At 46.6% G+C, this 19,169-nt stretch overlaps 1 protein-coding gene across 4 annotated transcripts in view; it reads right to left on the reverse strand.

Annotated features, from left to right (window-relative positions):
- Positions 1–345: 345 nt before the first annotated feature.
- LOC124006697 (tyrosine-protein kinase ABL1-like) overlaps positions 346–19,169 on the reverse strand; it is a 52,341-nt gene continuing 33,517 nt past the window's right edge. For all 4 annotated transcript variants that reach the window (XM_046316778.1, XM_046316776.1, XM_046316777.1 and 1 more), the window contains 10 exons: positions 14,456–14,620; positions 10,279–10,574; positions 8,124–8,396; positions 7,677–7,761; positions 7,383–7,560; positions 5,367–5,551; positions 3,971–4,123; positions 3,437–3,526; positions 3,088–3,213; positions 346–2,934 (listed from right to left, as the gene is read on the reverse strand). In XM_046316778.1, the coding sequence (XP_046172734.1) occupies positions 1,328–2,934; positions 3,088–3,213; positions 3,437–3,526; positions 3,971–4,123; positions 5,367–5,551; positions 7,383–7,560; positions 7,677–7,761; positions 8,124–8,396; positions 10,279–10,574; positions 14,456–14,620 (3,158 nt within the window). In that variant the 3' untranslated portion in view covers positions 346–1,327. The remainder of the gene's footprint in view (positions 2,935–3,087; positions 3,214–3,436; positions 3,527–3,970; positions 4,124–5,366; positions 5,552–7,382; positions 7,561–7,676; positions 7,762–8,123; positions 8,397–10,278; positions 10,575–14,455; positions 14,621–19,169) is intronic.

Below are 19,169 nucleotides of genomic sequence, written 5' to 3' on the forward strand. Positions count from 1 at the left end.
TGATGGTTCCCTCTGTTCAGTCTCTGGGTACAGGGAAAGTGTGGTCCATTTCCTCCTAACTCTTGTTAAGAGGGGAGAGAGAAATGTCTTTTTTTTTACTCTTTCCATGTTGTATTGGAGTGGGGATTGGCTGCAGGGGCTAGTGATGGCTCCTTGTGCTGTCCCACCTCTGCTATCGGAGTCACAACGTACGTGTATAAATAGAAGGAGCTGTGCATGATTAAGATGACGATAACATGCTCTAGACAGAAATACATAACCTGATCTGCTTGCGTCATTCGTCACATTGTCCATGGACAATCACACTTCCACCGATACTGTGAAGTAAAAACACAGGACATTGTGTTGCAAATTGCTTTGTATTTTAATGTTACAGGGAGGAACAAATGGAAGAGGAAAAAGAAAGTGTGCTTATTTACAAAGGAGCAAAATTAGTCAAATGTTGAGGCTGCTCGGATCCAACAAAAGTAGTGGCATGATTTTTATGGGAAGAATAAAACAAGGAGTCAACATTGAAATAAAGGCAGCTTGTGGTTGATGGCATCGCAGTCAGACAGGGCAAAGGTACATTTAACTGAAATCATTATTTCAATGACAAGTAGGAAAGAAACACGTCTTGGTCACCCCCTGACTACACAGTGAGATTTCATTGGTTTGTTAAGTAGTAAGACAAATTGATGCATGTCCTCCATTTATTACAAGCCATCCAACTCCAAGGTGTATCTTGATGGAAACATTCAGATCCATCTAGTTTAGTTGGAGACAGTGTTCAGTATTTGTAAGGCCATACTGCTCTGTTTAAAGTTTGGCTTTCAGTAGAATTACAAAGTAATTCCCCATAGTGTTAAGGCACTTTATTCAGATGCAAAATGTTCCCAGGTGGTCTTTCCTCTATGGCGCAATACTGAGTCGCACATCTTTACCATTCGCAGCAAGCTAAGGGGAATAAGGTAGAGACAATGTGCACTTCCCATTGTAAACCACAACAGTAAAGGAAAGAATGTGACATGTGTTTTGTCTATAGTGTCATAATTGACAATGATTGATGCAGAATTGGGCCCAGGCCTCCATAGTTAAGGAAAACTAACTTCTGAATTTTGATTCTGAACACAGTAACCAGTCTTTAGTGTTCTCCGACCTCCTGGAAAGCTGAATAAAGTCTTCCTCTGAGGTGTGCGTCATGCTTAAACCGTCCAGTGGCACTGTAACATGTCCTGCTCTCAACCTCAGCACAAACACGGTGAGGAAACACGGCCATGGAACATTACATGCAGCGAGGGGGGGGGGGTAGGTTCAGCTTTTTATCCCAGTCAATGTGGCCTCTCTGCTACCTCTGAACGATGTCACTGATCTCTTTGACAGACGAGAGCAGCTTGCTGAAGTCCTGCTGCGCTCCGATGGCGCCCCCGGTGGAAGCAGGGCAGATCTGAAGCTCGCGCAGACTGCTCTCCAGCTTGTTGATGGCCTCGCGGAAGGCAAACTTGTTCCTCATCTGCTGGATGGAGTCCACGTAGCTAACGCAGTACTTGGACAGGTTCTTGCCCGCCTCCAGCACGGCGCTGTGGCTGCCTGTCTGCTCAGAGTTGCGTCCGATGGCGGTTCGCAGCTGCTCCGTGCCCTCCAGGACCATATCCCTGGTGATGGCCGAGTTGGGTTGGCGCTCCGGGAGCGCACGTGTCTTCCTCAGGGAGCGGCGGGTGTTCATCAAGGGGATAAAGGCTGTGGGAGAGGTCTGGTCTCCTGGGGAGTTGAGGGAGGAGAAGCCCAGGGGGCTGGAGGTAGAGCCAGACACTGAAGAGGAGGTGGTCTTTAATGGCTGTGGTTTGGAGGAAGTGGTGTTGAGGTTGAGTTTCTTGTGGGCCTCCAGGGGAGAGCGGACTTGGTCACTGAAGCTAGATGGGTAGTGGGGGTCTGAGGCCTTGGCTTTGGCATCTGTGGGTGAGGGGAGCTCGTGGGTGGGGCTGCGGGAGATCTTGGCACTGGGGGGTGGAGGGGGAGCAGGTTTGGTCTTCTGGAACTTGCCTCTCTCCCTGGGGCCGGAGGAGTCCAGGTTGGGTTTGTGGCGGCGGGCCCTGCACTCGTCCCCGGCTGCCCCCAAAGCAGGGAACACGTTGGGCTTGAGCAGCTCGGCCTGCAGGGCGCTGGTCTTGGAGGTGTCCACCCCCAACCCTAGAAGCCTTCTGCCAAGCTTGGGCGTCAGGAGGCTGGGCTCAGCGTCCTTAAACACATCATCTGACATGTCCTCTGTCTTCTTAGGCAGGCGGGGCGGGGGGGTCAGGGTGCCCATGCGAGGGGCGCTGATCTCTGGCTTCTCGTTGGCCCTCTTGCGTGGCAGGGCGGGCTTGCTCCTAAAGGTGCCGGAGTCAAAGTGGCCTTTATGCAGGTCGCGTGGCAGCGTGACTGACTTCCACTCAGTGCGCTCTGAGCCCGGGGGCATGCTAGAGGCCGAGGAGGAGCGCAGGAAACGCTTGGAGTTAGAGACTATATCCTCCTCATTGGGTGTTTTACCCACTACACTGGGCACCACCGGCGTACCTTTCTTCCTGGCATGTTGCGGGGGGAACAGGGGGCCTGGGTAGGTGGGGCCCCCGTTGGTAGTACCCCCTACCCCATTGTTGTTAGCACTCGGGAACTTGCTGGGGTCGATGGTATGTGTAACACTGAAGGCTGAAGAGACGTTGTTGAAGTCGTCTCGGGGGTCGGGCGCTAGCCCCAGTCTCTCCGCGTGTCCGTCCATGTCCCTGAAAGAGCTGCTGCGTTTGGGCGGGGCGGGCGCAGTCTTCTTCTTCTTCTTGATGAGGTTGAAGAGGCTGTTGCGGGACTTGTCCTTGTCTTTGGGCAGGAGGCGGTCGTCCTCGTTCAGGTTGCTGTCCAGGAACGGACGCTCTTTCCTTGGGAGCATGGGGGACACAGCCACCTCCGGCTCCACGGCGTCTGGGTGAACACACAGATATGCAAATCATCAGTTTGGAAAACACTGGAGCATTGAAAATGTAGTAGAACATTGTCCCAATGGCATCGGTTTAAATATGGGTTCCATCCACTTTAGGGTGCAGTGTATTCGGACGAGGGGTAGATAAGTCTCACCGGGGCTGTCTCCATCTCTGTCCACATTCCTACGGAGAGTCCTGGTCTTGGTGGGCAGCTGTGGAGCCTGTTGGATGGGGCCCAGTGTCACCTTCTTCCCTTTCTTCCCCAGCTCCTTCTCCACCTCTGTCACATGATACACACAAACAAGCATCAGAGACTGTTTTAACCTACTACTTACTCTGATGTAGAGCAACTGGAAAACATATGGTAATGACCCAAATCTCTCGGTCCGATCTTTTTGCAACAAGCACAAAACCTACAGCTAATGCCTCAAATTAAAGTTGTAGTTGCTGTCTTCAATTCAGCTGTAACGTGTGTAATTGTGACAGGAGACAGGTGTTCTCACCGTCAGAGATGCTGGATTCCTGAAACATGGTCTCAAAGGCCTGGTGGGTCTCTGCAAAGGAGGGCCGTTCCGCAGGGTTCCACTTCCAGCCTGGGAGAGGAGAGAACAGGAAATTGGTCATGTCTAGAAGGGATACAGCTATTGTTAAATTAAGTCAAAATATATCTTTTTGTTGCATTTGAACTAACCCCAACCTGTTGTATAAATTCTCCTCACCTATGAAAAGTCCATTTTACAAAAGGTGTATCCCTTCAAGACAAATCCCAGGAAAGGAGGTTTGATACTAGTCAATAATTTAATTCCAGTAGACATTACACAAACTTAGCCAGTACTGACTGGCTCAGCCAGGTTGTGCTAATCAGCCATTATCCGATGTAAACCGAGTGAACAAAACATTACGAACACCTTCCTAATATTGAGTTGCACTGCACCCCATTTTGCAGTGGATTTAACATCATAGCTTTCACCTGGTCAATCTATATGGAAAGAGCAGGTGGTCCTAATGTTTTGTACACTCAGTGTATGCATACTCACATGCCCTCATGAGCTGGTAGACCTTCTCTGGGCAGCCCTCCGGACGGTCCATGCGGTAGTCCTTCTCTAGGAGCTCATACACCTGGGAGAGGTCTATGCCAGGGTACGGAGACATCCCATAGGTGGCGATCTCCCATAGCAACACTCCAAACGCTGGGAATTTGGGATGAAGTACAGAGATGAGTCAATTTTCATGCAAAAACAGGACTATTAATGACATTGTAATCGTAAACACTGAACAATTTGCACGATTTTACTGAGTTACAGTTCATAGAAGGAAATCAGTCAATTGAAATAAATGAATTAGGGCAAGAGTTGATCACGCTGTTGATTGTGGCCTGTTGTCCCACTCCTCTTCAATGGCTGTGCGAAGTTGCTGAATATTGCCAGGAACACGCTGTCATACACGTCGATCATCCCAGACATGCTCAATGGGTGACATGACTGGTGAGTAATGCAGGCCTTGAAGAACTGGGACATTTTCAGCTTCCAGGAATTGTGTACAGATCCTTGCAACATGGCGCCGTACATCATAATGCTGAAACATGATGTAATGGCGGAGGATGAATGGCATGAGAATGGGCCTTAGGAATGGGCCTGCATTCATAAATTGCCATCGATAAAATGCAATTATGTTGACTGTCTGTAGCTTAATGCCTGCCCTTACCATATGGAGCACTCTGATCATGTTGACATCAGCGAACCGCTCACCCACACAAGCCGTCTGTCGTCAGCCCGGTACAGTTGAAACCGGAATTCATCCATGAAGAGCACACGTGCTACTGTACCATCAAAGGTGAGCATTTGCCCACTGAAGTCAGTGAACTACAGTCAGGTGAAGACCCTTGTGAGGACGACAAGCACGCAGTTGAGCTTCCCTGAGACCGCTTGTGATAGTTTGTGCAGAAATTCTTTGGTTGTGCAAACCCAGTTTCATCAGCTGTCTGGGTGGATGGTTTCAGACGATCCCAGAGGTGAAGAAGTCGAATGTGGAGGTCCTGGGCTTGCATGGTTACACGTGGTTGTGAGGCCGGTTGGATGTACTGCCAAATTCTCTAAGATGCCGTTGGAGGCGGCTTATGGAAGAGAAATGAACATGAAATTCTCTGGCAACAGTTCGGGTGGACATTCCTGCAGTAGGCATGCCAATTGAACGCTCCCTCAAAACATCTGTGGCATTGTGTTGTGTGACAAAACTGCACATTTTGGTTCCATTTTATTGTCCCCAGCGCAAGGTGCACCTGTGTATTGATCATGCTATTTTAGAGAAGAGCTTTTTGTGCGTATGGAACATTCATGGAATCTTCACTTTACATGTTGCATTTATATTTTTGTTCAGTATAAGTCATTCTAAATACATTTTGTCTTTGAATTACTGTCGCATCTCCAAACTCACCCCAGACATCAGATTTGATGGAGAACTTGTTGTAGGCCAGGCTCTCCGGGGCAGTCCACTTGATGGGGAACTTGGCCCCAGCATGGGCCGTGTACGTGTCCCCCGTCATCAGCCTGCTCAGTCCAAAGTCTGCCACCTTCACCAGGTGGTTCTCCCCTACCAGACAGTTACGGGCTGCTAGGTCCCTAGAGCAAAGAGAACATGGCGTCAAAGGCAGCACTATGTTTTTATTTTGGATGGCAATCTCTTCTAATATCCATGTCTTGAAGTGATGGCGTTGCGTGCACACTTGAGCAAGCAGGGGAGTCTCGACAAGCTTAAATTGACGGCAGGACATAAATCATATCTTCTAGACCATCATAAAACATGCTGGGGCAAAGTCAATCTGACAGCAATAGCACACACAGTGCATTCGGAAAGTATTCAGACCCCTTTACTTTTCCCACTTTGTTATGTTACAGCCCTTTTCTAAAAATCCCATAAAGACTAAGTGAAAACAGGTTTTTAGAAATGTTTGCAAATTAACAATAAAAAATATCATATCTTAATTACCTAAGTATTCAGACCCTTTGCTATGAGACTAGAAATTGAGCTCAGGTGCATCCTGTTTCTATTGATTATCCTTGATGTTTCTACAACTTAATTGGAGTGCACCTGAGGTAAATTCAATTGGTTGGACATGAGGACATGTCCCACAGTGGACAGTGCATGTCTGAGCAAAAACAAGCCATGAAGTCAAAGGAATTGTCCGTAGAGCTCCGAGACAGGATTGTGTCGAGGCACAGATCAGGGGAATGGTACCAAAAAATGTCTCAACATTGAAGTTCCCCAAGAACACAGTGGCCCCCATACTTCTTAAAATTGAATTAATTTGGAACCACCAAGACTCTTCCTAGAGCTGGCCGCCCAGCCAAACTGAGCAATCAGGGGAGAAGGGCCTTGGTCAGGGAGGTGACCAAGAACCTGATGGTCACTCTGAGAGAGCTCCAGAGTTCCTCTGTAGAGATGGGAGAACCTTCCAGAAGGACAATATCTGCAGCACTCCACCAATCAGGCCTTTATGGTAAAGTGGCCAGATGGAAGCCACTCCTCAGTGGTAAAAGTAAAAGGCACATGACAGCCCACTTGGAGATTGACAAAAGGCGCCTGAAGACTCAGACCATGAGAAACAAGATTCTCTGGTCTGATGAAACCAATATTCAACTCTTTGGCCTTAATGACAAGCATCACCTCTTGAGGAAACCTGGGACCATCCCTACGGTGAAGCATGTTGGCAGCATCATGCTGTGGGGATATTTTCTAGCAGTAGGGACTGGGAGAGGGAAAGATGAACGGCGCAAAGTACAGAGAGATCCTTGATGAAAACTTGCTCCAGAACGCTCAGGACCTCAAGACAGGAGAATGTTCACCTTCCAACAGGACAACGACCCTAAGCACACAGCCAAGACAACACAGAAGTGGCTTCAAGACAAGTCTCTGAATGTCCTTGAGTGGCCCAGCCTGAGCCCACTTGAACCCGATCAAACATCTCTGGAGAGACCTGAAAATAGCCGTGCAGCGACGCTCCCCATCCAACCTGACAGAGCTTGAGAGGATCTGCAGAGAATAATGGAAGAAACTCCCCAAATACAGGTGTGCTAAGCTTGTAGCGTCCTACCCAAGAAGACTCGAGGCTGTAATCGCTGCCAAAGGTGCTTCAACAAAGTACTGAGTAAAGGGTCTGAATACTTATGGAAATGTTATCAAAAAAAAAATTGCAACCAAAAACAACTGATTTGTCATTATGGGTTATTATTGTGTGTAGATTGATGAGGGGTAAAAAAATATTTAAAAAATCCATTTTAGAACAAGGTTGTAACTTAAGAAAATTTGCGAAAAGTCAAGGGGTCTGAATACTTTCCAAATACACTGTCTAATATCTTTGTCTGGGGGAGAAAAGGACAGGTGATGAAAGAGTGAAGCAGGAAAGATGAGTGATGGGTAAGAAATGGGAAGAGAGAGAATGTCATGTCTCACCTGTGGATGAAGTTCTTCCTCTCCAGGTACTCCATGGCGGAGGAGATCTGCGTGGCCATGTAGAGCAGCACCACAGCGTTCACCTCCTCCCTGTTACACTCCCTCAGGTAGTCCAGCAGGTTGCCATGGGTCATGAACTCTGTGATGATGTAGAACGGGGGCTCCCGCGTGCACACGCCTGACAGAGTGACGACATCAGTTACAGCACCGACAATGGCAGTACAGAGTGGCTTTTCAGGAAGAGACATTTATAGGACATCTGCAACTGAAAAGTGTTGTCCCACAATAACTCACCCAGTAGCTGTACCAGGTTGGGGTGTTTGATCTCCTTCATGACAGCAGCCTCCTTTAGGAACTCCTCCACCTCCATGGTGTCCTCCTGAGTGGGTGAAAACAGGACTAGATGGTCAACCACACACATCAGGAGAAAATACATTGAAAAGGATAGCTACATCTAGACTATAGGCCATCGTAACCTGTTCCCAACATGGAACTACCTCTAGAAGCTTTCCAATAAGAATGTTTGCTCAGCAGATGTCTCTGTTCTACACCTACGTGGTACACTCAGCACAGTTACCAGGCTCAGATCCCATCATCTGAAACGCCACTCTTATCCTTCAACTGCCTAACTAATATTTCAGCAGCGAACAGACAATATTGTCTTTAACTCATTCTGATGGTCCAATCTCCCTCCCTGAACTCCCGACAAACCCCAGAGACACGTCCCGTCTCCCTGAGTACCTTGAGGGTCTTGACGGCCACGGTGAGGCTGTACTTCTTCCAGATCCCCTCGTAGACCTCTCCATACTGCCCTCCTCCCAGCTTGTGCTTCATGGTGATGTCGGTGCGCTCCATCTCCCACTTGTCATAGTTGGGTGACACGCCGTAGATGGTGGGCTTGTTGCGTTTGGGCGCTGGGTAGTGCAGCGTGGTGATGAGGCCGTCAGCCACCGTGGAGTGGTGGTGCACCAGCTCTGCCAGGGTGTTGAAACGACTCTCAGATGACACGTATAGCTGGAGAGAGGGATAGGCCGTTTTGAGTTTACATTCTATGACTGTTTAGCCAATAACAGTAAGGAGATTCAGAAACACCAGAGTTGTGTTTTCAATTCCAGCTCAAGTTACTTAGGTCACTGTAAATTAAAGTGTCTGATAAATTAACATCTTATTATCATATGCTGCAGCAAGTATCATATGAACAAGTAGATATATTCTTCTGTAAAAATGAAGCAACTGAACTGGCTGGATAATATGTAGAATAGCAGCAGCACTCTCAAAAAGCACTGAGAGCACTTCCCAACTGCACACAATCTCTGGTGAGGGATCTTGGTCAAAGCTGACTGGACACAGTCTTTTCCATTGTCCATGTCTTACATAAGACCTCAGTCCCAGATCCTGTGGTCAGTGTGCTATGCATGGCCTGTTCCACTCTGGAAACATTTTATAGTAGTCTGCACATCTTCACAAATGGATGACTTTTTATAGTTTAACAGAATGTAATGTAGGTACTGACTCAGTAGACAGTGAACGAAAAACCTGAAGAGCAGCATCCGAAGGTCTTGAACAATGAAGAAACTCTCTCACATTTAGCCTAAAGCTCCAGCTAGACCACTTACGTAAGCAGGGCCTGTCTCTCAGAGGGGATCCATTTCATTAACACAGGAATCTGGCCTGATCAGAATACTGTTGATCACTCAATTTGTGTTGTGTGGGGTGATATGAGGAGTGTTCCACAGACAGGAGAAGTGAGGTACAGATATTGGAAAAGTCTGCATTCCAGACGGCTGAATATAAGCACAGTGGGAGATAGTGGAACTGCAGGGGGTAGGGAGGGTGGGAGATTGAAAGTCTGTGTGTGCATGTGTTAAAGTATGTGTGTGTGTGAGATATATATATATATATATATATATATATATATATACTGGTCTGTCCTTATCTGGTGGCTGCTGATCCTCTTGCTCACCTCTGTGCAGTGAGGTATGCTGGGATGCTGCGGTCAAGAGTGGGGAGAAGACTGCAGACGGATTCATGTTCATATAAGGCTTATTTCTCGGTCTCCTTTCCTCATGACCACTTATAAGGGTTGATGTAGCACACAAGCAGGGTCCTAATCATATACAACCTTTCCTTCAAGCCCCCGTCAAATTGAGGTAGAAAATACGTGAGAGGATAGGCTTCTACAATGAAAGATGATAATTATGATGATCGAGGTGAAAATATACTTGGTTGATACTGCACTATTGGGTACTTATTTTTCCCACTCCCTGCATCTTTCCTGGATTTGGTCCCCAGCATCTTTCTGGTACCTGTTGAGGTCAGTGGTCATGAAGGAGAGGCCATTTTAGAGTGTTGGAACGTAGGCCAATCAGCTCCAGGCCTGCCATGTCCTCTCTAAATGAGCCTTTCCCAGAGGGGGTAGAATAAGCTGCTCTGTGGAGACCTCCACTAAAGCCCACTGACAGTCGGGCCGCTTACAACTGCCGGGCCGCTTACAACTGCCGGGCCGCTTACAACTGCCGGGCCGCTTACAACTGCCGGGCCGCTTACAACTGCCGGGCCGCTTACAACTGCCGGGCCGCTTACAACTGCCGGGCCGCTTACAACTGCCGGGCCGCTTACAACTGCCGGGCCACTTACAACTGCCGGGCCACTTACAACTGCTTACAAAAACAGTGGCTGTTTAGGACATAGTCTGTGGGGCTTCATTTCATATAAACATGTGCTATGGCGATGTGATAGAATAGAGGTAGGGGTGTGTGTGTGTGTGTGTGTGTGTGTGTGTGTGTGTGTGTGTGTGTGTGTGTGTGTGTGTGTGTGTGTGTGTGTGTGTGTGTGTGTGTGTGTGTGTGTGTGTGTGTGTGTGTGTGTGTGTGTGTGTGTGTGTGTGTGTCTTCACCTTCCCGTCGGAGGCTGTGTTGATCCTGTAGTGGTAGACTCGTCCCTCGTAGCGCAGTGAGATAGACCTCTGCCCGGGGCTGCTCTCGCTCTCCCTGACCAGGAAGCTGCCGTTGATACCAGAGCTGAGCAGGTACTCTGCTGCGTTGCGCGACACAGGCCCATGGTACCAGCTGTGCTTCTCCAGGCTGTTGACCGGGGTGATGTAGTTACTGGGCACCCAGCCCTGGCCGTGGTTGGTCTGCGCCTCGCACCACTCCCCATTATGGTTATAACCCAAAACTCGCAGCTTCTCTCCTGCACGGGGGACATGCCATTAGGGTGAAAGCAGGGGAAACTACAGGGGAAATCTACAGTGAGTATGGTAGGTGGTTTACATAGACACCACGCCAAGTACGCCTATATTTCAACTGGTTACAGGATAAACTTCACATGTAAAAGAGACTTGCTATAGAAAGGTTGCTTGCTATAAGTTACTAGTATATGTTCTGTATAAAGGTTCTACATTATACACAATTGAGGCTACGCTTGCGAGGAGACTGTGCTAACGGTTTTTCCATTGGAGTCATAGAGAAACATGAAAGTGTTAGTCTGAGGTGACACTATGCCACATGCTCACTATTCTGAGACTGAGCCAGGCTGGTCAATCCTTGACTCAGGAATCCACTGTATCTAATACAATGTTTACTCAGATTGCGACACTGGGTTTATTTCCATTGGACTTGAGGTTAGCTGGGTTGACATCATAGTCTGCCCCCGGTTTTAGACTTAAGTTTACATAGCGGCTCAGCATAAAATTACAATAATACTATTTTCAATAGCTGTTAATATACTTATTTCTAAACTTTAAGATTAATCTGGGACTGAATAACTTCGAAGAATTTCTCCATTTGGAGGCATGAATCTAACCCAACTCTTTAATTAAGAAGTAAGCTTATCCCCAAAATTATAAATGACTACATAAATTAGATTTGTACCATGGTTTGTGCTGCTACCATGTTGGGCTGCTGCCATGTTGTGTTACTACCAGAGGTGTGGACGAGTCTCATGACTTGGAAAAGAGTCAGACTCGAATCACAAATATGATGACTTGCAACTCGACTTTGACACCAATGACTCGGGACTTAACTTGGACTTGAGCCTTTTGACTCGAACTGACTTGATACCCCCCCAAGCCCAAATATAAAAAATGATGCTATTAAAAAAAGTGCAGAGCATCAACTCTTCATTTAATGGATTACAGTTTGAATCGGACAGCAGCCAATCAAATTGTGCCAGCTGAGAAAAAGCTGTGCGTAGCAGTGCCGAGGACCATCGGCGGGTGAATTCCGATGGAGCCCTTGGAAAGATGATACCCAAAATTATTATTTTCGGATATAAAGTAGACGCTGTATCAAAAAAAAGTCAACAGCTATATAATTTATAACTTTGCTAGTGTAGCATGTAGGCTAACATAACGTTGAATCAATGAGCCTCCACAGTCAGTCAGTGTGGGAACGTGATCATTGCACCCAAGATTAAGCTACAACGGGCTAGGCCGTTGGTAGCCTAAATCCTGCCTGATGTTACTGCTATTCCTAAAACCATTGACATACATAAGGCTCCTGTAACAACACACAGAGAGTGTGTGTGGGTGTGTTAAGGTTGGGCGATTGTGTACAATGGGGCGCATCGCCAGATTGCGCCCCATAGCGATCCTCGATAATGGGATTTGGGGGGGGCGGGGTCTTTCTCATGGCTACCCATGTATTTCCATGGAAATAACATATATTTGGAAAGTAATAAATCTATAGATATTTTTTAAAGTATTCATGATTTGCGTAAATGTTATATACTATTACTCTTGTTAAAAATATGAAATGGTATTACATTTGGTGAAGAGCACATTATGACTTGTTCAGGACTCAAAGTGTAGGACTTGAGACTTGACTTGGACTTACCCGTCTTGACTTGGGACTTGTAAAACAATGACTTGGTCCCACCTCTGGTTGCTACCATGCTGTGTTGTCATGTGTTGCTACCATGCTGTGTTGTCATGTGTTGCTACCACGCTGTGTTGTCATGTGTTGCTGCCACGCTGTGTTGTCATGTGTTGCTGCCACGCTGTGTTGTCATGTGTTGCTGCCACGCTGTGTTGTCATGTGTTGCTGCCACGCTGTGTTGTCATGTGTTGCTGCCACGCTGTGTTGTCATGTGTTGCTGCCACGCTGTGTTGTCATGTGTTGCTGCCACGCTGTGTTGTCATGTGTTGCTGCCACGCTGTGTTGTCATGTGTTGCTGCCACGCTGTGTTGTCATGTGTTGCTGCCACGCTGTGTTGTCATGTGTTGCTGCCACGCTGTGTTGTCATGTGTTGCTGCCACGCTGTGTTGTCATGTGTTGCTGCCACGCTGTGTTGTCATGTGTTGCTGCCACGTGTTGCTGCCACGCTGTGTTGTCACGTGTTGCTGCCACGCTGTGTTGTCATGTGTTGCTGCCACGCTGTGTTGTCATGTGTTGCTGCCACGCTGTGTTGTCATGTGTTGCTGCCACGCTGTGTTGTCATGTGTTGCTGCCACGCTGTGTTGTCATGTGTTGCTGCCACGCTGTGTTGTCATGTGTTGCTGCCACGCTGTGTTGTCATGTGTTGCTGCCACGCTGTGTTGTCATGTGTTGCTGCCACGCTGTGTTGTCATGTGTTGCTGCCACGCTGTGTTGTCATGTGTTGCTGCCACGCTGTGTTGTCATGTGTTGCTGCACGCTGTGTTGTCATGTGTTGCTGCCACGCTGTGTTGTCATGTGTTGCTGCCACGCTGTGTTGTCATGTGTTGCTGCCACGCTGTGTTGTCATGTGTTGCTGCCACGCTGTGTTGTCATGTGTTGCTGCCACGCTGTGTTGTCATGTGTTGCTGCCACGCTGTGTTGTCATGTGTTGCTGCCACGCTGTGTTGTCATGTGTTGCTGCCACGCTGTGTTGTCATGTGTTGCTGCCACGCTGTGTTGTCATGTGTTGCTGCCACGCTGTGTTGTCATGTGTTGCTGCCACGCTGTGTTGTCATGTGTTGCTGCCACGCTGTGTTGTCATGTGTTGCTGCCACGCTGTGTTATGTGTTGCTGCCACGCTGTGTTATGTGTTGCTGCCACGCTGTGTTATGTGTTGCTGCCACGCTGTGTTATGTGTTGCTGCCACGCTGTGTTATGTGTTGCTGCCACGCTGTGTTATGTGTTGCTGCCACGCTGTGTTATGTGTTGCTGCCATGCTGTGTTATGTGTTGCTGCCATGCTGTGTTATGTGTTGCTGCCATGCTATGTTGCTGTCTTAGGTCTCTCTTTATGTAGTGTTGTCTTTATATATATATATATTTTTTTATTTTATTATTATTATTTTTTTATCCCAACCCCTGTCCCCACAGGAGGCCTTTTGCCAGGCCACCATTGTAAATAACAGTTGGTTCTTAACTGACTTGCATAGTTAAATAAAGGTTAAATAGAAAATTTAAAAATACCTTATTTCATATATTACATAACATTTTTGGGATCTGTATTTCCTGGTCCTTTAAAGTGAATCTCTACATCCCATCCTCCATCACACTCTCTCCTGCAATTGTTTTCCAGCTGCTCCATTGGAAAGAACTCGTGTGTGAGCGGACAGCCAGGATGTGAGCGTCACAGGGAGAGATAGGGAACGGGACGCAAATATGTGGATTTCCAGTCAGATACGTCACCCTCTAAACCCTCCCCATCCCCCTGGGAGGACACTGTACCCATCTCAGCACAGTCACAAGTTTAAGGAAAAGAAAAACAATTATGCTCACGCATACTGTCTGTCCTGTTTAACTGCTGCTGCTGAGGGCCGTATTGCACATTGACCCCATGACCAATGACTGAGGCAGATCCCTGACCACAATATGCCCAGAGGGAGTATTTTCACAAAGCCTGATGCTCTCTGGGCTATGATGGACGGTTTTATTGTTAATCGTTTCAGAGCACAGAAACGCTTTTCTGACAGCTGTCTGGATGGAAAATGAATGTATCCTCACAGAGACAGACTCACGGCGCAGAGCTGGGGGCTGTTCCATTTCATGTCACGTCATAGTAGTGAAACTCAATTCCTGAATTGACAAGAATTTTAAGATATTGATCCCAACTCCCACAAAAGAGAATCTCTCGTCTCCCCACATACACACACCATGTTCTTACCTTTAGTTATGCTGAGAGTGTTGTCCCCACTGGCCACAAAGTCATAAAGAGCAACAAACAAGTTGGGGTCATTCTCGCTGGGTCCGGCCAACAGGTTCTCTTTTGAGTTCCAGCGGGCCGCTTCGGTCAGACCCTGGGGCTCAAAGTCTGGTCTCTGGAGAGCTTCTGGAACACACAACAGACAGGTCCGGCGTTAGAACATGTCTATATCTATTAAAACAAGTGGACTTTGGGGGAAAGAGAGAGATCTGGAGAGAGTCGATCAGATCCGTGTTAAATAAACCAACAACTAATCAGGCGAATATCCTTCCTATCACCTTGTCAAAGAAACACAGCCTGGGTTCCAGTCTGTTTAGCTTTCATTCCACACCTGGTCATGCATAACGTCAACTCCATCAGGATTTGGCAAGAGAGCAGAAACAGACTTGCACCCATCAAATATAAACAGAGAAAGCAGAAAAAACCATGTCAATGTGCTGCCATTTCAGAACAGGTATCGTCACTGCTTCAGTCTATTCCATGGACACACAAACACATTCACACCTGTATGCGTTCTGTGCATTTAAAACAATATATACTCCAGAGAACCTCCCCACGTCACATCGAAGGAACATTTCCCCGAAAAAGGTTTCATGGTTGCACCATTGTCCTGGACTGCACAGCTACTGTGATTTGACTATGGTATTAAAGGCAGCAACATTAACTGAGTTCTTTAATGAAGTCCAATAACATAGTCCACCTCTCCACCACCTGTACGATTCATTTCCTGGAGTTCCAGGCTTTCCTTTCAATTGTAAGACTTTGTTTTCAATAAGAAGACTCTCCAATAAGAGTTGGCCCATCATAATTTTGTAGTGAGAGGGGAAATTCGAGCTGCGTTAAGCTTCCAATTACGGACTGGAATAACACCGTAAGAGATAATCGACACTTCAGCCACAGATTACGCTCATTCTACTCAAATAATGTGACTCAGAGGGCTTTGGATGCTACGTCAAGGTTACCAGAACTGGAATGAGTTGCGGGGAGGTGGAAATATAGAGAAGGAAAGAGAAAGAGATTTTTACTGAACCCCGGCTGGCCCACACAGTGACTTCATTTTGTGGCTCCTCTGTCAGCACACATCCACCCACACCTTGCATCTCTCACAACACATGTCCTCAGCTCGGGCACTAGGACCAGAGAGAAGCATTTGATCATCTGCCGAGGCCATAGAGATACCCGAGAGAAAGGGCAAAAGCTATGAGTAAAATATTCAGTTCAAGAGAAAGGCATGCTGTGATATATTGAACCCTGGCAGAGCACGGATCCTTGATTGTTATGATTTTTTATCTCAAATCAAAGTTTGTCACATGCGCCGAATACAACAGATGTAGACCTTACAGTGAAATGCTTACTTACAAGCCCTTAGCCAACAATGCAGCTAATAAAAATAAGTATTAAGTAAAAAATAAAAGTTACAAATAATTCAAGAGCAGCAGTAAAATAACAATAGTGAGGCTATATACAGGGGGTACCGGTACAGAGTCAATGTGCGAGGGCACAGGTTAGTCGAGGTAATATGTACATGTAGGTAAAGTTAAAGTGAATATGCATAGATAAAAAACAAAGAGTAGTGTAAAAGAGGGGGGGAATGCCAATAGGCTGAGTAGCCATTTGATTAGCTGTTCAGGAGTCTTATGGCTTGAGGGGTAGACGCTGTTAAGAAGTCTTTTGGACCTAGACTTGGCGCTCCGGTACCGCTTGCCGTGCGGTAGCAGAGAGCACAGTCTATGACTTGGGTGGCTGGAGTCTGACAATTTTTAGGGCCTTCATCTGCCACCGCCTGAGGTCCTGGATGGCAGGAAGCTTGGCCCCAGTGATGTACCACCTTGCGGTTGGAGGCTGAGCAGTTGCCATACCAGGCAGTGATGCAATCAGCTCTCGATGGTGCAGATGTAGAACCTTTTGAGGATCTGAGGACCCATGCCAGAACTTTTCAGTCTCCTGAGGGGGAATAGGCTTTGTCGTGCCCTCTTCACGACTGTCTTTGTGTATTTGGACCATGATTGTTTGTTGTTGATGTGGACACCTAGGAACTTGAAGCTCTCAACCTGCTCTACTACAGCCCTGTCAATGAGAATAGGGGTGTGCTCGGCCCTCCTTTTCCTGTAGTCCACAATCCTCTCCTTCGTCTTGATCACTTTGAGGGAGAGGTTGTTGTCCTGGCACCACACGGCTAGGTCTCTAACCTCCTCCCTATAGGCGGTCTCATTGTTGTCGGTGATCAGGCCTACCACTGTTGTGTCATCGGCAAACTTAAATGGTGGTGGTGTTGGAGTCGTGCCAGGCCATGCAGTCATGAGTGAACAGGAAGACAGAAGGGGACTGACTACACACCGTTGAGGGGCCCCTGTGTTGAAGATCAGCGTGGCAGATGTGTTGTTGCCTACCCTTACCACCTGGGGGCGGCCCGTCAGGAAGTTCAGGATCCAGTTGAAGAGGGAGGTGTTTAGTCCCAGATTCCTTAGCTTAGTGATAAGCTTTGTGGGAACTACGGTGTTGAACGCTGAGATGTAGTCAATGAATAACATTTTCACATAGGTGTTCCTTTTGTCAAGGTGGGAAAGGGCATAGTGGAGAGCAATAGAGATTGCAACATCTGTGGATCTGTTGGGGCGGTATGCAAATTGGAGTGGGTCTAGGGTTTCTGGGATACTGGTGTTGATGTGAGCCATGACCAGCCTTTCAAAGAACATCATGGCTGCAGACGTGAGTGCTATTGGTCGGTATTCATTTAGGCAGGTTACCTTAGTGTTCTTGGGCACAGGGACTATGGTGGTCTGCTTGAAACATGTTGGTATTACAGACTCAGTCAGGCAGGGACAGGTTGAAAATGTCAGTGAAGACACATGCCAGTTGGTCAGCGCATGCTTGGAGTATACATCCTGGTAATCAGTCTGGCCTTGCGGCCTTGTGAATATTGACCTGTTTAAAAGTTCTTACTCACATCGGCTACGGAGAGCGTGATCACACCGTCGTCTAGAACAGCTGATGCTCTCGTGCATGTTTCAGTGTTACTTGCCTCGAAGCGATCATATAAGTAATTTAGCTTGTCTGGTAGGCTCGTGTCACTGGGCAAGCTCGCAGCAGTGCTTCCCTTTGTAGTCTGTGATAGATTGCAAGCCATACCACATCTGACGAGCGTCGGAGCCAGTGTTGTACGATTCAATCTTAGTCCTGTATTGACGCTTTACCTGATTGATGGTACGTCGGAGGGCATAGCAGGATTTATAATAAGCTTCCGGGTTAGTCTCGCTCCTTGAAAGCGGCAGCTCTACCCTTTAGCTAGGTGTGGATGTTGCCTGTAATCCATAGCTTCTGCTTGGGGTATGTAGTAGAGGTCGACCGATTATGATTGTTCAACGCCGGTACCGATACCGATTATTGGAGGACCAAAAAAGCCGATACCGATTAATCGCCCGATTTAAAAAATCTATGTATTTGTAACAATGACAATTACAACAATACTGAATTAACACTTATTTTAACTTAATATAATACATCAATAAAATCAATTTAGCCTCAAGTAGATATATATACATATATATACACATATATATATATACATATATACACATATATATATATATACATACATATATACATATATACACACATATATATACACATATATACACACATATATATACATACATATATACATATATACACACATATATATACATACATATATACACACATATATACACATACATATATACATATATACACACATATATACACACATACATATATATATACATACATATACATATATACATACATACATATACATATACACACACACACACACACACACAGTGGGGCAAAAAAAGTATTTAGTTAGCCACCAATTGTGCAAGTTCTCCCACTTCAAAAGATGAGAGGCCTGTAATTTTCATCATACGTACACTTCAACTATGACAGACAAAATGAGAGAAAAAATCCAGAAAATCACATTGTAGGATTTTTAATGAATTTATTTGCAAATTATGGTGGAAAATAAGTATTTGGTCACCTACAAACAAGCAAGATTTCTGGCTCTCACAGACCTGTAACTTCTTCTTTAAGACGCTCCTCTGTCCTCCACTCATTACCTGTATTAATGGCACCTGTTTGAACTTATCAGTATAAAAGACACCTGTCCACAACCTAAAACAGTCCAAACTCCACTATGGCCAAGACCAAAGAGCTGTCAAAGGACACCAGAAACAAAATTGTAGACCTGCACCAGGCTGGGAAGACTGAATCTGCAGTAGGTAAGCAGCTTGGTTTGAAGAAATCAACTGTGGGAGTAATTATTAGGAAATGGAAGACATACAAGACTACTGATAATCTCCCTCGATCTGGGGCTCCACGCAAGATCTCACCCCGTGGGGTCAAAATGATAAGAACAGTGAGCAAAAATCCCAGAACCACACAGGGGGACCTAGTGAATGACCTGCAGAGAGCTGGGACCAAAGTAACAAAGCCCACCATCAGTAACACGCTATGCTGCCAGGGACTCAAATCCTGCAGTGCCAGACGTGTCCCCCTGCTTAAGCCAGTATATGTCCAGGCCCGTCTGAAGTTTGCTAGGGAGCATTTGGATGATCCAGAACAAGACTGGGAGAATGTCATATGGTCAGATGAAACCAAAATAGAACTTTTTGGTAAAAACTCAACTCGTCATGTT

This window comes from Oncorhynchus gorbuscha, linkage group LG20, assembly GCF_021184085.1.
Source record: "Oncorhynchus gorbuscha isolate QuinsamMale2020 ecotype Even-year linkage group LG20, OgorEven_v1.0, whole genome shotgun sequence".
Lineage (NCBI taxonomy): Eukaryota > Metazoa > Chordata > Actinopteri > Salmoniformes > Salmonidae > Oncorhynchus > Oncorhynchus gorbuscha.